Raw genomic sequence first — 19,050 nt, forward strand, 5'->3', positions numbered from 1 at the left:
CAGTATAACAATACAACCAGAATAAAACCAGAATAAAACCTAGCAGCAGTGCAGGGATTTAAAATACAGATTTAAAACAGCAAAGCTAAAAGTCTAGAAAGCTAAAATGCTAAAATGCCTGGGAAAATAAAAAGGTCTCCACCTGGCACCAAAAGGAATACAATGTAGGTGCCAGGCGAACCTCATTAGGGAGTTCATTCCACAGCCGGGGTGCCACAGCAGAAAAGGCCCTCCTCCTAGTAGCCATCCGCCTCACTTCCTTTGGCAGGGGCTCATGGAGGAGCGCCGCTGAGGATGATCTTAAGGTCCGGGCAGGCACATATGGGAGGAGGCGATCCTTCAGATAACCTGGCCCCACGCTGTTAAGGGCTTTGAATGTCAATACCAGCACTTTGAATCGGGCCTGGAAATGGACTGGCAACCAGTGCCGCTGGAAAAGTACTGGCATAATATGAGCTCGTTGGCCAGTCCCTGTTAACAATCTTGCTGCCCTATTTTGGACCAGCTGAAGTTTCTGGACCATTTTCAAAGGCAGCCCCATGTATAACGCATTTCAGTAATCCAGACGAGAAGTTATCAGAGCATGGATAACTGTAGCTAGGCTATCTCTCTCCAGATAAGAGCGTAGTTGGTATATGAGCCTAAGCTGATAAAAAGGGCTCCGTGCCACTGAGTTCACCTGTGCCTCAAGTGACAGTTCTGGATCCAAGAACACGCCCAAACTATGAACGTGATCCTTTAGGGGGAGTGCAGCCTCCTCCAGAACAGGTTGAATATCACCTAGCCAGTTTGATGAGAAAGAGGTAGAGCTGGGTGTCATCCGCATATTGATGACAGCTCAGCCCACACCTCCGGATAACCTCCCCCGGTGGTTTCATGTAGATGTTAAACAGCATGGGGGATAAAAGAGAGCCCTGTGGGACCCCATGGCATAATTGCCATGGCACAGAGCAATAATCCCCCAGCACCATCTTCAGGAATCAGCAATCCAAGTAGGAGCGGATAGGGTTGGCAGAGAATTTCTCCACAAATCTTCGGGAGGCTGAGTGCCGACGCATTCGGCCCCCCGAAAGTGTTGGGGAAATTCTCCGCCGGCCCCCCGCCCCCCCTGGATGGGACTTACCTTCGGCGAATGTCCCTCTTGGCGGCGGGTCCCGGCGGTGTTTCGGCGGGGGCGGCGGCCGGTCTCCCGACCGGCTGCCATCACCGCCATTGCAAAAAAAAAAAGTAAAGTAAAAAAAAACACACACACCTGTGATAGGCTACGTAACGATTTACGTAGCCTATCATGGCTAGATTTCCAACATCAGCCGTGATAGGCTACGTAAATCGTCACGTAGCCTATCACGGATGACTTTGAAAAAAAAAAAAGTGCATACGCAAATGGAGGCGCCCATGGGGCACCGCCATTTGCATTCCTTATTTTGGCATGTCTAGTCTACGTAAAGATTTACATAGACTACGGCGAAAATAAGGGAACGCTATCTTTATGTAGACTAGACGTGCCAAACTAAACTACGTAAATCTTTACGTAGACTAGATGTGCCAAACTAAGGAATGCAAATGGCGGTCCCCATGGGAGCCACCATTTGCGTACGCGCTTTTTTTTTTCCAAAGTCACCCGTGATAGGCTACGTGACGATTTACATAGCCTATCACGGCTGACTTTGGAAATCTAGCATGATAGGCTATGTAAATCATTACGTAGCCTATCATGGGTGTGTGTGTGGTTGGTTTTTTTTTTACTTTTTTTTTTCGCGGCCGGGTAGACGGGGCGCTCCTACCCGGCCTGAATTTCGCCAGCGAGGGATGGGGCGCCTCCCCACCGGCCTCAATTTCGGCCAGGCGAGGCGGGGCGCCTCCGCCCCCTCGTCTGAACTTCGGGGGGAGAACCGAAGCGCCTCCCCCCCACCACGAAGCAAGCTGCGGGACGAGGTAAGTCCCTTTCATCCATCCCTAGGAGCGGAACCACTGCAGTGCAGTGCCTCCAACTCCCAACCGAGACAACCTATCCAGAAGGATACCATGGTCGATGGTATCAAAAGCCAATGAGAGGTCCAGGAGGATCAACAGGGTCGCACTCCCCCTGTCCCTCTCCTGGCAGAGGTCATCCCACAGGGCGACCAAGGCAGTTTCTGTTCCAAAACCAGGCCTGAAGCCTGATTGAAATGAATCTAGATAATCTGTTTCATTCAAGAGTGCCTGGAGCTGTCCTGCAACCACCCGCTCAAGCACCTTGCCCAGGAAGGGGATGTTGGTCACTGGCCTATAATTGTTAACATCCTCCAGGTCCAGGTTGGGCTTTTTCAGGAGTGGCCTGATTACTGCCTCTTTTAAAGAGGCCAGCACAACTCCCTCTCTGAAGGAGGAATTTACAACCTCCTGGACCCAGCCGGACATCCCCTCCTTGTTTGATTTAATAAGCCATGAAGGGCAGGGGTCAAGCACACAAGTGGTTGATCTGACTTGGCCAAGCACCTTGTCTGCATCCTCAGGCCTCAATAACTGAAACTCATCCAAAAGAACTGGACCAGATGATGCTCTGAACGCCTGTACCAATGGAACTGCATTAATCGTGGTGTCCAATTCATGGCGAATCTGAGCGACTTTATCTTCAAAGTGCCATGCAAACTTGTCACCGCGTGCAACCAAGGGTTTCACAGTCTCTCTCCCTGGACCAGAATGTAACAAGCTGCAAACCACTTGGAAATGCTCCACTGGACGACACTGAAAATATGCAATGCTGGTGGAAAAGAACTGTCTCTTTTCCACCCTCACCGCCACAGAGTAGGCTGGATAGTGGGCTCTTACCTGTGTTCGGGCAGACTCAGCACGAGTTTTCCTCCACCTGCATTCTAGCCGTCTCCCTTCTTGCTTCATTGCCCTCAGCTCAGGTGTATACCAAGGAGCTGGCCGGGCTCTGCTCAGAGGGAGAGGGCGCTTGGGTGCAATCATGTCAACCACCCGAGTCACGTCTGCTTTCCACCGAGCTACCTGGGCTTCGACAGGAGCACCAGCCATAGCAGCAGGAAAATCCACAGAGCCCTCTGGAATCCATCGGAATCCATTAGCCACTGGGGGCAGACCATTTTAATAGGTCCCCCACCCTTGCAGAGGGGAAAGGCTGCCGAGAGTCTAAACCTCAGCAGGAAGTGATCTGACCATGACAAAGGGACAGGTGTTAATTCCTCCACTTTCAGATCACCATCCTCCTGCCCAGTCGAGGAAACCAGATCAAGCATGTGTCCTTTTACATGTGTTGGGCCAATGACATTTTGGGACAGCATGTTATGTACATCTGCTCACTCTTCAGCTGAATCTACACATAGGAGTTATACCGTTATCGTAACTGTTTTGCCCATTGGTGACATGTGTACCAATAGTTATGATAATGGTATAATAATGGTATAACTGCTATGTGTAGATTCAGCCTTTGTATCACAGAGAACTCATGTTGCAGTGATCCATCTGGTACTGTTCCACTCAACAGACTTAACAATTCTGTGCAACATTAAGTCAAAGGTAAAGTAGTTTCAAGCATGGAGCAAGCTGTGCGTCTCTCCAGTAGAAATTATAAGAGCTGGACCACACATTACCATGCCTTTTCTCAATGGGGCATAGGAAATATGATACTGTGATACTGTGACATAGAAACCAGCTTCCTGAGAATCTCAACTATTCATTTTATAAAGGGCAAGTTTCTAGGCCTTATGTAAAGATACCAGAATAAATTATGCAAAATAGGGCTGAGCTTTTTCATAGTACAGGGGACACATATCTCTGATGACTGGTTCATCAAGACCCAGAATTGACCCAGGTTTGACTCCTGTTTGGCCCATCTCAGGTCAGTTTTATGGAAGACACATGCAAGTGTTGTTTTTAAGAACATTTCTGCATTTCCGTTTTTAGCATTTTGTCTGTTCCTTTTGCCCAAAGGCCCTTAAGCACGCAGAACTGCTGGACAGACACTTGTGGCGTACACTGGAGGGTCAATTTGTGGACTCTGTGTACTGCTACCTGCGGGAACTATGGCTTCCAGTCGAGACGGGTGGAATGCGTGCGTGTTCGCACCAACAAACCTGTGCAAGAGCACTTCTGCGCCTGGAGACCAAGGCCGGCTAACTGGCAGCGCTGCAACATCACCCCGTGCGAAAACAGTACGTCTTTCTGGGCTAGCACTGTGGTCAGTGTGAAAAGCTGCCGCCTCCTATGTCAGGTGGTAGGGCTGGCTCACACCTTGCCCTCTGCTTCCCCTGATTTCTAATCAGATTATATGTGATAAAATTATCATTGCAAGACATTACGAAGCACAGGCAAAGCACACTCTGTGACCACAGTAAATGGAGTTCTGTAGTCATCCTTTATGGAATAGTAATTAAGAGAGGCCACTATCAGAGGCTCATCCCAGATGAAATTCCCAGGTTTTTGTGGCTTGGAATATGTCAGGATTCTTAGATTTTTAAAAAATAAGGCATTACGGTACTAAAGACCTGTGTAATCCTTTCCTCACAGTTGCCTTTTCCTGTGGGGCTTTTCTTTCCACTACTCCCCTCACCAAGTAACTGCAGAAAAAGCTGGTCCTCCCTGCACTTTCACACACCCACTCAGGCTGACTAGCTCCTGCAAATGCATGGTTGTGTTGTATCTGTTTTCACTGCCAGCTATCTGGGCTACAAGACTCCAGTGCCCTCCATCAGCTGATGGTGAGAGAGAATTCGACATCAGTTTCTCACTTGACCTTCTAGTTGGTCCTGGGCACCATTTGCCTTGGGGCGGGCGGAATAGTAGAAATGGGGAATAATTCTGTTGACTGGCTGGTGCTGAGAACGGCCAGGACAGCCCTCCCTGAGACTTGCTGCTCCAACTTCCCTCACTCTTCATCCAACAGCTCATGAACAGAACTGCAGAAGAGTGGCCCAAGAGGTACTTGGAGAGCCAGTGTGGTGTAGTGGCAAGAGTGTTGGACTGGGAGCTGGGAGATCTGGGTTCTAGTCCCCACTCGGCCATGGAAGCTCACTGGGTGACTTTGGGCCAGTCACAGACTCTCAGCCCAACCCACCTCACAGGGTTGTTGTTATGAGGATAAAATGGAGAGGAGGAGGATAATGTAAGCCGCCTTGGGTTCCTTGCAAGAGGAAAAAAGGCGGGGTAATATCTGAAGACAAAGTAAATAATACTTTGTCTTCAGATATTGCAATCGTAGCAAAATTAGGGGATGGGAAGAGAAACCAGAAATGTGCCAGCTCTGAAACTAGCCAGCAAGTGCGATTCAAGCGAATGATGTTTTTACTCTTCCCTAAAAAAAAAAAAAATTAAGTGATTATTCCCTTTCCCTTTTTTTGCCCCCTAGTTGAGTGCAGAGACACCACCAGGTACTGTGAGAAGGTGAAGCAGCTAAAGCTCTGCCAGCTCTCACAGTTCAAATCACGCTGCTGTGGGACGTGTGGGAAAGCATGAAGGCAGAAGAACGACAGGATGAATTTGGCACCCGCCGGCCGCATTCTGCTTTGTTATTGAGAAGTGCTCCTCGAGAAAAGGGAAATTGGAATAGAATTGCCTCATCTTCCATTTTATTTATTTTTTCCTCTCTGGTTTTTTTCCCCCTTGTTAAGAAATCCCTTTTAACTGAGTCGTGTTTTTTTTTTAAAAAAAAGACCTTGACAAGGTTTCCCTTCTAATGGGGTTGGGAGACAGAAATGCAGCAAGTCACAGTTCATTCTGAGGGCAGAGACCAAAGGAGAGAGAGGAGAGGTGTGTGTGTGTGCACGGGGGGAGAGAGTAAGCAAGCAAGCATCAGAAATGGAGCTCCCTGGAAGACTTCGGAGTTGACGCCACTAGACTGAAGGGAGACGCTGAAGCAGACCTGGACTCCAAACGCCAGACTAGATTACCAGTATGTCAATCTGAGTGAGACCCGACAAACCCATGTACACAAAAGCAGGGATTGAGGAAAAAAGGAAGTAATCCTTGAACGGTGCAGTTTGCCCTGGGATGCATGCTAGTGTGAGGTGAAAACAGATGGCTGTTTACCAAGCAGCAGCTTACCATGGCGGGCATGCCATCACTTGGGAAGCTGATCATCTGTACAGTCCTACTACTGTGTGAATAGAATTTTGCCATGTATCCTCATCCAGCCAGAAATACAAGGAAGCCGGGGAATAGTAAACAGGGGAGCAGTAAAATTCTTCTCGCCATTTGGCAGGATGCTGTCAACAACCAACTTCCCAAGTGTTATTTGCCCCCTTGGTAAGCTGTTGCTAGTATTCACCCATGATGCATTTCATATGGCCTTGTGTCTCTGTTGTGTTACAACCAGGGGCGTCCTGCTTTTTGTCATGCTTAAAATGTTGAGACAGTTTAAGGTCCATTTTTAAATGACGTGCCTTGAATGGAGACAGGGAACGAGTCAAAGAGCATATCCCTGTACTCTGATCAAAAACATAGTCTCAGAAGAAAGGGTGCACCAAGGCTAGCACTCTTGTCACTACAATCCAGCTGTAGTACAATCGACATGGTGCCGGCTAGGGTGGCCAGGTGCCTACTTTACAGAGAACAGTCTTCTATCTGAAGGACTGTCAGAGGACGGTCCTTTATTTGAAGGCATCCTCTGTTTGAAGGGCTGTCCAGTCCAAGGGCTTCTCCACATGGGGCTTTTATCCCACGATTGAGATTGGTTACTCACAAAAGTTTATGGGTCCTTTACATGATGTTGTCAGCCTCCAGCACCTTTCCCTTTCCTTCTGAACTTTATCCCATTTTTTAAAAGATTGGAGATAGCCATTAAGATACAGCACGTTAAATTTCTCTGTGAAAAGAGGAAGCTGTGCAATAATAGGAGCTATACCACAACACCATCTAGTGGCTGTATAATGAAATATATGGAGCTCACAGATAAAGAGAGGAAAGGTAAGCACATTTAAAGGGCCGATTTTAATCCTGCAAAGAATCTGGAAGCAGAAGCCTGAGTAAAATTGCAGGATAAAAAGTGGTGGAGAAGCACCACTCAGTGGAGAAGCACCAAGTGTTTTAAAGATACAGAACCATAAGATGGAGAGCAGGAGCCTAGAAGTTTCCCATCAACAGTACTTGGACAGCAGGCTGAGCAGGAACATAATATCTATTTAAATTACAGCAATTATTTCTAAATTTGCATCTATACATATAAATTAGCATATGCAAAATTTTTGCAAATCAGCAGCCTCTTTTGCCCTTTTGGGGGGTAATGCATTTCCTCTTTTTTGGCCACCTTATGCGTGGAACCCTATGCAAGTAAAATTGGGGGGTTTGAGTAACACATTCAGACCTGATGGGATGTGACATTAACTTCACTGCCTTCTCACATAAAGCAGATCCCACACAAAAAGGACTGCCAATCTGGGTGGCCCCTAAGTCATGCCGATGAAACTTGGTGCAGCCAGTATGCCTGCACAGTGCCCTGTTGCAGCCTGTGGGGTCAGATCCAAAAGCGGAGGAAAAGAACAAGTTGCTTTTTGAGCTAGTACTGGGACCCTTCCTTACGTGGCACTATAGGATGTCTCCAAGATGCAGTTATTGTAGGTGTCTAGTGGATTTATGTATCTGGCCCTGAACGATAGGAAGTGCTGAGCTTCTTCAGGTCAGTGGGAGTGAAGGAAATCCAGAAAGAAATCCGCAAGCAGGGAAAGAACAATGCTTGAGTTGCAAATTTTGGACCTGAGCCTCCTCGGGGTGGGGTCTCCAGTTCTGGGGTTTGGGCTGAGCACCAGCTCTATAAAAGGGCTTAGCTGTGCCTCAGGTGTCTCTTGCAGTGGGGCTCATAGCTTGTGCTGCGGCAATAAAACACAGTCCACATACTGAAGGTAGCACTGACAGGTTGCAGCTTTTATTACCTGTGTATTTTAAAGTAAGTCTGGAAGTTTTTTTGTGAGGTCGGCATCAGTCCACCAGATCAGTCCGCCTCCTGTTTGGGGTCATTCCAAAATGTGTCTGGCAGGGAACATGCTCCCTCTTCAGATGGGTCTCTGAGCTATTGTATTGCTGTGAATCAATGCAACCTTTATTTAAAAAAAAGAATGTCTTTCTATGTATGTAAATGTATCTTTTTGTGTATATTTATTAGAATTTCTTGTATAAAAAGTGCAATATGAATAATTGTACATTATGTTGTCTGTCCAGATGAAAGTATTTGGAGGAGAGCTTTTCTGTTATCTCTGCAGTGTGTTTTTGTAATATCATTGATAATGTATTCCTCCCTCCCTACTTTTAACAGCACTTGTGTTTAATCTTGACTACATTTCAGTGCATACAGAGTAAACTGCAACACCCGGGGGGGTGGGAGGCAGGGTGTGCATGGAGGGGGCTTTTAAACTGCCCAACAGGTAGTTACAAATAGAACAAAAGGTAGATTCCTTAATAATGACATGATGGCTGTTTTTTCTAGAACAATAATTAACAAGGCATTATGTAGAGTTTTAGCCTTCACTAGCTAAACTCATTTGGATGACCACCTCTTTGATAATAACTCTGTTTAAATGATCTTCTCAGAGACAAGGCGCCTCATCCGATGTTCTCTGTGGGCCTGGGTGCATGCATGAGGCTCTCCCACCTAAGCTGGCTTCCATGTTCTCTTCAGTGCAGAGAGAAGCTCCATACATGCACCCCTTTCTTGCCCCCCTCCATTTATGTGAACAGGGAAACCCTTGCAGCCTGGGGACCCCCAGATGGACAGAAAAGCACCCAAGCCCACAAGGAATCTCTGGATTGGAGCAAAGCAGTGCAGTCCAGTTCCCACAGAAATCAATGACTGTACCACCATTTTTCATGGTGCTGGCTTGCACCCAGGGGCTGGCTAGGCCACACTGCCCCCTTTGCACACCATGGCCATGATCCTCTGCACAGAGGCACTTGCGTTAAGTCCCACTGGGATGTACGTGCTTGTAACTGTGCAAAGGCTTGCAGCCTATGAATGTAATTTCAAATGTTTGTCTGATGAATTGTAACTTGATAGCATCCATGTAAGTTTCTTAAGGGTGACAAATATTACAGGAGGCGGCTTCCCTCCCCTCAAAAAAAAATGTGTTTATATAATTTTTTTTTGTACAAATAATGCATCTTATTTATTTAATTTCTCTTGTCTGACTGGTTCTTTATAAACCCGCTGAAGCCCTTGGAATTACAAATGGCTCAGATTTAATTTCCTTATATCTGAAGATAATGGTTAAGTCTCTTACAGTGCAATCCTATGCATAGCTGCTCAGAGATAAGTCCCACTGAGTTCAATGGGACTTACTCCCAGGTAAGTGCATATAGGATTGCAGCACTGAATTCCTTTTTTCATAAAGCCCTATACAGAAGATGAAAAGCAGGTAGGTGGGTGGAGTTCAGATGGCGCCCGGTGTGCCCAACTGCTACGAAGAAACATAGAGGTGGAAGGAATCTCAAAGGTCATCTAATCCAACCCCCTGCCAATGCAGGAAATTCACTGCTACAGCATGCTTGATGGGTGACCAGCATGCTTGATGACTGGACTCTCCTGCATAAAAAAAGGAGAGCCCACCACCACCATCCAAGCCATTCTGTCCCATTGTCATGTTTAAGGTCCCATCTGCACAGGATCCTATTCATGTACACCCCAGATATGCAGTCCACATCCTGACGTACAAGATGCACATACAGAGCCAGTGCATTCTGGAGTGCACACACACACAGGTTTCTGTACAGACAGGACCCTAAGTCTGTAAAGATGGGGGCAGTGAAAGGAGCAGAAGCAGTGGAAGCAATCCTGGAACTCATCATCACAATATATACAGCCTATTTAAAATGTCTGTACAGGGTGGGGGGGATGCTGGGAGTTGTAGTGCAACACATCTAGAGAGCACCAGGTTGGGGAAGCCTGTTTTATACCCTTTACGGTTGGGCTACTAAGTCACTGAGGCCCAAACTAGACCTGAACATTAAATGCAGGGGAGGACAGGGTTAAATGCACTGTCCAAGCCTGCTGGGAATCCAGTAATTATTGCCCCACACAAGCTGATGTTATTTGCATTTTTTAAAACATGCACATTCCATGCAGTTCTGCATTTTAAAAATGAAAATAGCATCAGTTTGCCGGGGGTGGGGGGCAGGGATAATTCCTGGGTTCTCAGGTGAATTTAACCTTTCCTCCCCTGCTGCAGTACTAAGGAAAATAAATTCCTCCTCGGAAGCCGCTGTTTTCTTGTTCCCCTGTTGGCGTCAACTGCTGTAAGATAAATTTGCGGATAATTACGCCCCTGTGTGAGACTTAGGTCGGACTTCTGTTGTTGTTCACCCCCTCAGAATGGGTATCTTCGGCTCCATGGACCAAGGAAATCCACTTCCAGCTCATTGTGGGAAAAGACTGCCTTAGCAGTGTGCGAGAGCTCTAGTGTGGAAGAAGCCCAAATAATTTAATCCAGAAGGAGCACACTGCTGCCTCTAGTTGCAACCACTAACACAGCCCCACTACAAAGCTAACGTAGCATGTCCATCATGCTATAAAGCGATACCACATTTTTCCCTTGAAGTCACATGCATATTGTGAATGCTTTAAATTCAAGTCTTCCTGCCCCCTCCCTTCCTCACAAGGGAATCTGTGGAGAGTAGGATGATTTCATAGGGACATAGGAAGCTGCCTTATGCCGAGTCGGACCCGTGGTCCATCTAGCCCAAGGCTGACTGGCAGCCACTCCCCGGGGTTTCGGGCAGGATTGTTTCCTAGCCCCACTTGGAGATGCCAGTCATTGAACCCGGGACCGTCTGCACGTCAAGCAGGGGCTCCACCACTGAGCTATGTTCTCCCCCATGCTGCAAAACATAAGTCTGGCTTAAATTTACACTTCAGAGTTCAAGACCCTGCCTTAGCATTAGGCAAATGGCTGCGTTTCAGTCACCAGCTGATTCTCTAACCCCAAGCCACCTGGAACCAGAACCCCAAATGTAAGCATGACCACTGCGGCCAAGAACAAACAAGATGGCCAGCCCAAATCCTAGCCATGGTGAATGAGATGCAGTGATGAGTGACATTCTAATCCTTCTCTGTATCTGTTTTCATCTGCTTATAATTAGAAGGCACCAGAAGAGTTCGTCCCACATTAAAGCAAAAGTTGACTCAGTGCACATGTCCAGCTCTAATTCCAAGGTAATTTCTACCAGCCATATTAAAAAAACACAGGGGTTTCCAAAGCTGCTTCCTCTTGTCAGGCATGAGCTATTTCATTCCTCTTGTAGTGGATTTACAAGAGGAGGGAGAGGGTTAGCACCATATGGCGTGGCTTCTCCCTCACTTTATGGCGGGTTCGCCCTTTAAAGAACTGTTGCTGTGGAAACAGAAGCGACGATTCCATCCTGTGAGGTTCGCTTTTGGCTGGGCTTTGAGACACACACATACTGGGTGCCATATTTAAGATGCCATATATAAGCTAGAAGAGTTGCTGAAACTGGCTAGACATTTGCCACAAAATGAAGAGCCAACACTCCCGTGCAAATCATGCTACAGTAATTTCATGCACTAAACTGTGTAAACCACTTTGCGTGCCATTTTTTGGTAGAAAGGCGGGGATCAAAATAAATAAATAAATGGCGGCAGCTGCTGATGAAGATGGTGGTGATGTTGATGATGTCAATTCCTGACAATAAATATGATATTCCAGAAAAGCTACTGGCCATCATTGGAGTCCTTACCTCCAAAGCCTCATGGCAGATGCCATACATCTTGGGCAGTCATCCTCAAATTATTCCCCCCCCCAGATGTGTTGGACTACAACTTCCATCACTCCCAGCCTGCAATGACCATTGCAGGCCAACACACCTGGAGGGCACCAGTTGAAGGGAAGGCTGCTCTTGGACATTCTCAAGATCTCACAGGTAAGGAGATTCATGGGGGGGGCGCTACAGAGCTCAGGTTGGAGTCAGATATAGCTGTCAGGGCAGAGCCATTGAAATCAGTGGGAATTTCATTAGTCATAACTCACTTGTCCCATTGATTTCAGTGGTCTACTCTAAGTATGACTAAATCTGAATCCAACCTCATTCATACAGAGAAGAAAATGTCGTTCTCTGAGAACAGCTTTCCTTGTGCAATGGTTGTGCGGTAACACTGTGCTGTAAGGATTAGACAAGGAGCCCCAGCTATACCAGGCTCCCTGGAGTGCTTCCAGACAGCTTTTATTGTGCAGTCATCCAGTGATTTTTTTTTTAAGTGGGGGGGCATCCAGATGACAAAGGCTTCCATTTTTACTTGCCTGTATTTTCTCACCATTTCCTCAAGGGCATAATGATGCAACAGCAATGCCTTTTGATTGGTAGCACTAGGTAGCAGTGCCAGCTCCAGATTTTAGAGGGCCCCTGGGCAAGACACCCTGAATGGGCCCGCCCCTCAGCCACGCCATGTTCTCACCACCACTGTTACCAGCTGCAATTGCTCCTCCTCCGCCTCCTCTTTTTCTCACCATGCCTACCACTTGCTTGCTTGGCAGGCAGAGAGCTAGTGAGTAAGTAGGTAGCAGCTTCTACTACTGCTCCTCCTCTTCACCACCACTGTTGTCCGGGCCAGAGCGAGAGGTGGGTGAGCAAGCAGGCTGCAATGGTGATAAAGAGGAGCAACTCCAAGGCGCTGTTTGTCAGTGGGCCCCTGCCGGGATGTGGGCCCTCAGCAGATGCCCGACCATGCCTACCCTTGACGCCAGCCCTGATTCGGAGCCCTCCATTTGGAAGCACCTTCTGAATAGTTAGTTAAAACAACGCATAGGCGGCTGGTTTGGGCATTCTGCGTTGCTTGTGAGGTCAGGGGTCAGTTTAGCCTCCTGCCTTTGGCTGCCCCATCATGTGACAGCTTTGGAGGTAGCCAGGGATCTGAGATATTTTGCTAGTGCCCCTAAGGCCACCTCATGGTGCCCACCAGCAATACTGAGGCCCTCCCCCATGAAAAGTTCAGCCAGGCCAATGGGCCCTCCATCCGCCTAGACCAGTCTTGGCCAGCAGCAGCCCACCTGCCTCCCAGTCCATGATGGGTCATGGATTGCCCCCAGTAACAGGGTTGTTGGAGCCTCCTTTGAGGGACGGGTCTGATTATGTGTGACAGTGTTGTTACTCAATGGTGCAGTGGTCAGTTTTGAAGTGCAGGTGTCCATCTTGGATCAACGAGGGTGCCTGAATTTGGGGGCTCTCCTTGGGGATGTGGCTATGCGTCTCCATAACCACGCCCCCAAGGAGAGTCCAAAACTGCAGGCAGCTGTGTTAATCAACATCAACAAACCACTTCTAGCAGTTTTATCTCCACCAGGAGCAGGCCTTTTGTACAGCTAACGGGTCTTCAAAGAAATGACATCAAACTGGAAATTGAAAAAGAATCACATTTTAAAGCAGGGGTGGAGAACATTTTTTGATCTGGGGGCTGGGTCATACAATCATAGAATCATAGAATAGTAGGGTTGGAAGGGGCCTACAAGGCCATCGAGTCCAACCCCCTGCTCAATGCAGGAATCCAAGTCAGAGCATCCCTGACAGATGGCTGTCCAGCCTTGTTTTGAATGCCTCCAGGGTGGGAGAGCCAACCACCTCCCAAGGTCATTGGATCCATTGTCGTACTGCTGTAACAGTCAGGAAGTTTCTCCTGATGTTCAGCCGGAATCTGGCTTCCTGTAATTTGAGCCCATTATTCCGTGTCTGGCATTCTGGGATGATCGAGAAGAGATCCTGGCCTTCCTCTCTGTGACAACCTTTCAAGTACTTGGAGAGCGCTATCATATCTCCTCCCAGTCTTCTCTTCTCAAAGCTAAACATGTCCAGTTCTTTCAGTCTTTCTTCATAGGGCTTTGTTTCCAGTTCCCTGATCATCTTTGTTGCTCTCCTCTGGACCCTCTCCAGCTTGTCTGCATCCTTCTTAAAGTGTGGTGCCCAGAATTGGACACAGTACTCCAGATGAGGCCTAACCAGTGCTGAGTAGAGGGGAACTAGTACTTCCCGGGATTTGAAAGCTATGCTTCTATTAATGCAGCCCAAAATAGCATTTGCCTTTTTTGCAGCCATATTACATTGTTGGCTCATATTCAGCTTGTGATTGACAACAATTCCAAGATCCTTCTCGCTTGTAGTGTTGTTGAGCCATGTATCCCCCATCTTGTAACTGTGCATTTGGTTTCTTTTTCCTAGGTGCAGAACTTGACATTTATTCCTATTAAATGTTATTCTGTGGTTTTTCTGCCCAGCGCTCCAGTCTATCAAGATCACTTTGAATTTTGTTTCTGTCTTCCAAGGTATCCTGCCCAATTTTGTGTTATCTGCAAATTTGATCAGCATTCCCTGCACCTCCTCCTCCAAGTCATTAATAAAAATGTTGAAAAGCACTGGGCCCAGGACTGAGCCCTGTGGTACCCCGCTCATTACCTCTCCCCCACTTTGAGCTAGTTTGTTCATCAGGATATCATGGGGCACTTTGTCAAAAGCTGTGCTGAAGCTGAGGTATATTATGTCCACAGCATTCCCACAGTCCACAAGGGAGGTTACCTGCTCAAAAAATGAGATCAAATTCATCTGGCAGGATTTGTTCTTGACAAATCCATGTTGGCTTCGAGTACTCACTGCATTGTTTTCAAGGAGCTTACAGACTGATGGCTTTATCATCTGCTCCAGAATTTTCCCAGGGATTGATGTCAGACTGACTGGTCTGTAGTTCCCAGGTTCCCCCTTTTTGCCCTTTTGAAGATAGGGGCAACATTAGCCCTCCTCCAGTCATCTGGCTCTTCACCCGTCCTCCATGATTTCTCAACGAGAATAGACAGTGGTTCTGAGAGTTCTTCTGCCAGTTCCTTTATTACTCTAGGATGCAGTTCATCTGTCCCTGGAGATCTGAACTCATTCAAAATAATTAGGTGTTCCTTGACCATATGTGTATCGATCTCAAGCTGCAATCCTGCCCCTTCAGCCTGTACTTTGCCTTCAAGCTTCTGTTCTTCATTTTGCTGCTGTAGTTCCACCATTCTGTCCAAGAACTCTTCGTGTTCTCTTATTCCCTGGAGGGTCGACAGTCGCCTCTCCAGTCCTCTTACTTTTTCTTCCAGCAGTGTGATCAACTTGCACTTGTTGCAGGTGTAGGCCATGTTGTTCTCAGGCAGAAAACAAACATGGTACACACCTTGCAGGTCACCACCACTGGAGAGTCTTGTCCATCCATAGCCTCTTTTCCCTTTTTGTGTCTAGCTTTCTGATTGTTCTAGAGTAGCCTGTGCCTGGCCCTCTACTCACTGGAGATTAAAAACAGAGTCCCCGCCCCCCCTCCGCCGTACCAATCAGGTGGGCTGGATGATGTCAGGGGCACCCCACCCCAGATCTCCTCCCTTCCCCTGATATCATCCACTCACCCAGCCCATTTTTGCCTTTCTCTGTGCAGAGAGAGGCACCAAGCTCTGTGCTGAGAAAGGGACTCAGCCATTGCCTGGAGGAGCAGCTCCCCAGATGGTGGCCAAGTTGGCGGCCTCCTTCGTGTGCTGCTCACTCTCTGGATTGGAGCAGTGCACAGCACATGAAGGGGGATCTCTGATTTCATGGCTGATGTTATCATCAGTGAACAGAGAGAGCAAGGAAAGGGCACCTGGGGAGGAGGAGGGGCTTGGGAGAGAAAACTCTGCGGGCAGGGGGAGAGAGAGAGAGAGAGAGAGAGATTAAACACACTGCCTTTTTTTTGTGCTCTAGCTCACAGACAGTCACAGCATCAACAAACACTGGTCCACCAAGCTTAGCTTGGCACCCCCTTGAGCTCAGTGCCCAGGGTGAGCATCCATTCCATCTCTCCCTATGCCTGGGGAGGACTTCGCATGTACAGCTGTAAGGATGCAGCTTTGAAGACATGTGGCCAGATCCTGTGCAATTTGGGCTAGACATGAATCATGCTGGGCTGTCCAGTATCCAATGCTGTCCATGCACCAGCAGGACCCACCACTAGCACAAGGGGGAGCTAGTGGTTCTTAGAGCAACCAGAAATGAGTGGAAATGCTTCTTTCCGGATTGGCCAATGGTGCACTTCTGCTGATTTCTGGGGTTGCTTTAGACAGTGCCAACTCCCTGTCGTGCCAGCAGCCACTGGTGCAACATTATGGGATGAATCGAAGTGCCGTGGCAAGATTGGATGCTGCCCGCTGTGTTTCCTGGGGCTTGCTTTCAAGTAAGTGGACATAAGAATGTGTCCCTAGGTTAGTATAAAACCTTCTCATAGTGTACAAATTTCTTCATGCAAAGGACCAAACACTAACCCCTAGAGGGGAAAATAGCTGATTATCCAAGATACAAACTAACAACAGTGGTGCAATAATGGTATCCAGATGAATTAGGTGTTGGTGGGCTGTGACTTGATGTACGTAACACTCACTTGGAGAGGGCACTTATTCTGCATGTAGTTATGCTTGCAATAGAACCATGTGGGAATTGCAAAACTAATTTCTCCTGCATGTGCAGGCACTCCTCTGATCCTATAAAACAGTCTGCTGCCTCTGGGTCCCTCCTGAGGGTTGGGGTGATCTCATTTCCCAGTCCCCAAAGTCAGCCCAAAGACACAGGACTGCCACGTGAACCGAAGAGACCAGAGAAACTGTGAATAAATTTAATTGCTAATGAAGGAAACCAGACTTTCTTCATGTTATTTAAAGAAATTTTTCAATGGTTGGCTTGAGAGGGGTAATTTGGTTTGGGCTGCACAAAAGGGTTGTTATTTTCCCCCCCTTTTCTGCAAACTATTTGTCAAGCCCAAGTTATTGGTTTAAGTAAATATCCTATGAGGTTGGCAGATATTTATTAAAAACACTCTGCTTCATGAAACATTTATGGCGTCCGTTTTCTGCTAACAACATTCGACCTAGTGATTTTTATTACAAGAAAGAAAGAAAGAAGAAAAGAACCTGGTAAGGACAAACCATTGCAGACTAAATACAACTGCACTCGGGGAGTTCACTCGCTGTGAATCCCACTTTATTATAGCACTGCTAGAAATAACAATGATAAAATCATCACCATCATTATCGTCATCATCTATACCAATAGTGTTCTCAATTCTCCATATGCTGTGGCATATGTACCCCAAATGGCGCCACCCTCATACACGGCATCAGCAGACTTGGTGGAATCCCAAGGTTTGCAGAAGTAGAAAAAAGATTGGGGGGGAGGGGAAACCCTTAGGGTGCAATCCTATACATGTTGGCTGGCTGGGGAATGCTGGGAGGTGTAGGGGTTTTGTCCGTCTAAACATGCATGGGATTACATCCTTAAAGAAGGAACCTAAAAGAGCCTAATGAAGACTGAGCATGCGCAATAGCAGGGCCAGCCCAAGACTTTTTGCTGCCTGAGATGAAGAACAAGATGGTGTCTCCTCCTATTCCGTGTGCAAAAGCCAACTGGACAGGCAGTCGAATTTTACTCAGTACTGTGGGTGACAGTGTCCTCCACTGCAACTGAAGTCAGCAGGCTAGCTTCGGGAGTGCAGGGCAGGCTGCATGGCACACAGCCCTCTCCTCCAACACCTTTCTGCTGCCTCCCAGCATCTGCCGCCTGAGGCGACTGCTTCACTCTGCCCGATGGTAGGGCCAGCCCTGCTCATTAGGCATGTAATGCTAGCTGACTCAGTGGCTTTAGCAGAGGCAGATCCCGGGGCCCAGGCCCAGGCTCCTGCAGCCCAGTGGGCCCCCAAATGCCCACCAGAGGAGACAGCAGGAGATGATGGGCAGGGCAGCGGCAACAAAGAACGGACACAGCAGCAGCAGCAGCCAGCATGGGCAGCCACATACCAGGGTGGATGACGGTCACCACAACAAGACGGGGGGGGGGAGCGTGGAGCGACCAGGCTGGTGGGAGAAGGGGGGGTTGGTGGTGGAACACAAAGGGTGGCGATGTGAGAGGAGAAAGCAGAGCAGCAGCAGCAGCAGAGCAGTCAGGGCAGTACAAGGGGAAGGGCGTTGGGAGGGCACCTTGCCCAGGGTCCCCTCAAACCTGGGAGAGCTTCTAACTTTGGGGGGATCATTAGAAAACTGGGCGGGATGGTGAGCAGAATGGAGTGCCCTGAATGGGGGCACGCGACTCTGCAGCATTTTGTAGCGGGTCCCATTTGGGTATATTGTCATGGCAATCTTAGTTCTCTGAGTGCCGGTCTCTGTGTAGCCAAAACAGGACCTGCCACCCATGCGCAAGAAGCAGGTATTAGCAGGCTCGGGGGAACCTCGAGGATGAGGTTTGCAAGAGTGCAAAAATCTTTAGAAAACAAATTAGCCCATGGATTACTGAGCATACTCAGTGGGCGTGGAATACTGACAGACTGTTGGGGGCGGGGATGGAGGAAGGGTAAATCTTTAACAGGGAGCACTCCATACTGTTGCAGGTCCCACTTGCGGAACACTTCTAAAACTGGCCCACACAAATTTAGAGCCTTTCTACACAAGGCGTTTATTGTGCACTTGTGATTCCTCACACACAGTAGTTTGTGGGTCCTTCATACAATGCCATCCTCCTCCAAGGCCTCTCCCGTGCTTTGCAATCATTATCACGGTTTTTTCCCCTAACGAGGAAAGTCTAGTATTTTTTCTGAATGGCGTTATAGAAACCTAGTGGAATTTCACAGTTCCTCTATAGCACAGTGTCACCTAGTGGTTGCATAATGGAACATATAGAAAGGAAGAGAAAAAAAAACAGGAAAAAAAACCACATGCAAAGAAGCCGAGCTTAATCCTGCAAAGAATCTGGAAGCAGATGCCTCCATAAACTCACAGGTTAAAAGCTTCACATAGAAAAGCCCATAGATAATACTGAGATCAAAAGATATATTTATCAGGGTGCTTTCTGAGCACAGTATGAATTTGTCTTTCAGCTCTGTTAAACAGTTCTAACACTGGGTAGGAGTTCCAAAAAGGCAGCGAAATAATGACGATCACACACTTTTGTATATGGATAATGTACAATGACTCACTGTGCCCTCACTGACGAGTAATCACAATTCCTCGGATGTTAGGAGCAGCACTTCAAAGTGAAAGAGCTTCTCATCTAGGCGGAGCTGAGCCCCTACCACTTCCTCCTTTG

At 47.7% G+C, this 19,050-nt stretch overlaps 1 protein-coding gene across 1 annotated transcript in view; it reads left to right on the plus strand.

The window, feature by feature from the left end:
- ADAMTSL1 (ADAMTS like 1) overlaps nt 1–9,101 on the plus strand; it is a 372,341-nt gene extending 363,240 nt beyond the window's left edge. Inside the window, exons 28-29 of the mRNA XM_084832134.1 lie at nt 3,937–4,157; nt 5,351–9,101. Coding sequence (XP_084688260.1) covers nt 3,937–4,157; nt 5,351–5,457 — 328 coding nt within the window. The 3' untranslated portion in view covers nt 5,458–9,101. The remainder of the gene's footprint in view (nt 1–3,936; nt 4,158–5,350) is intronic.
- The last annotated feature ends 9,949 nt before the right edge of the window (nt 9,102–19,050 follow it).

This window comes from Heloderma suspectum, chromosome 2, assembly GCF_057233095.1.
Source record: "Heloderma suspectum isolate Gila_16-S chromosome 2, 16-S_ref, whole genome shotgun sequence".
Taxonomy (NCBI): domain Eukaryota; kingdom Metazoa; phylum Chordata; class Lepidosauria; order Squamata; family Helodermatidae; genus Heloderma; species Heloderma suspectum.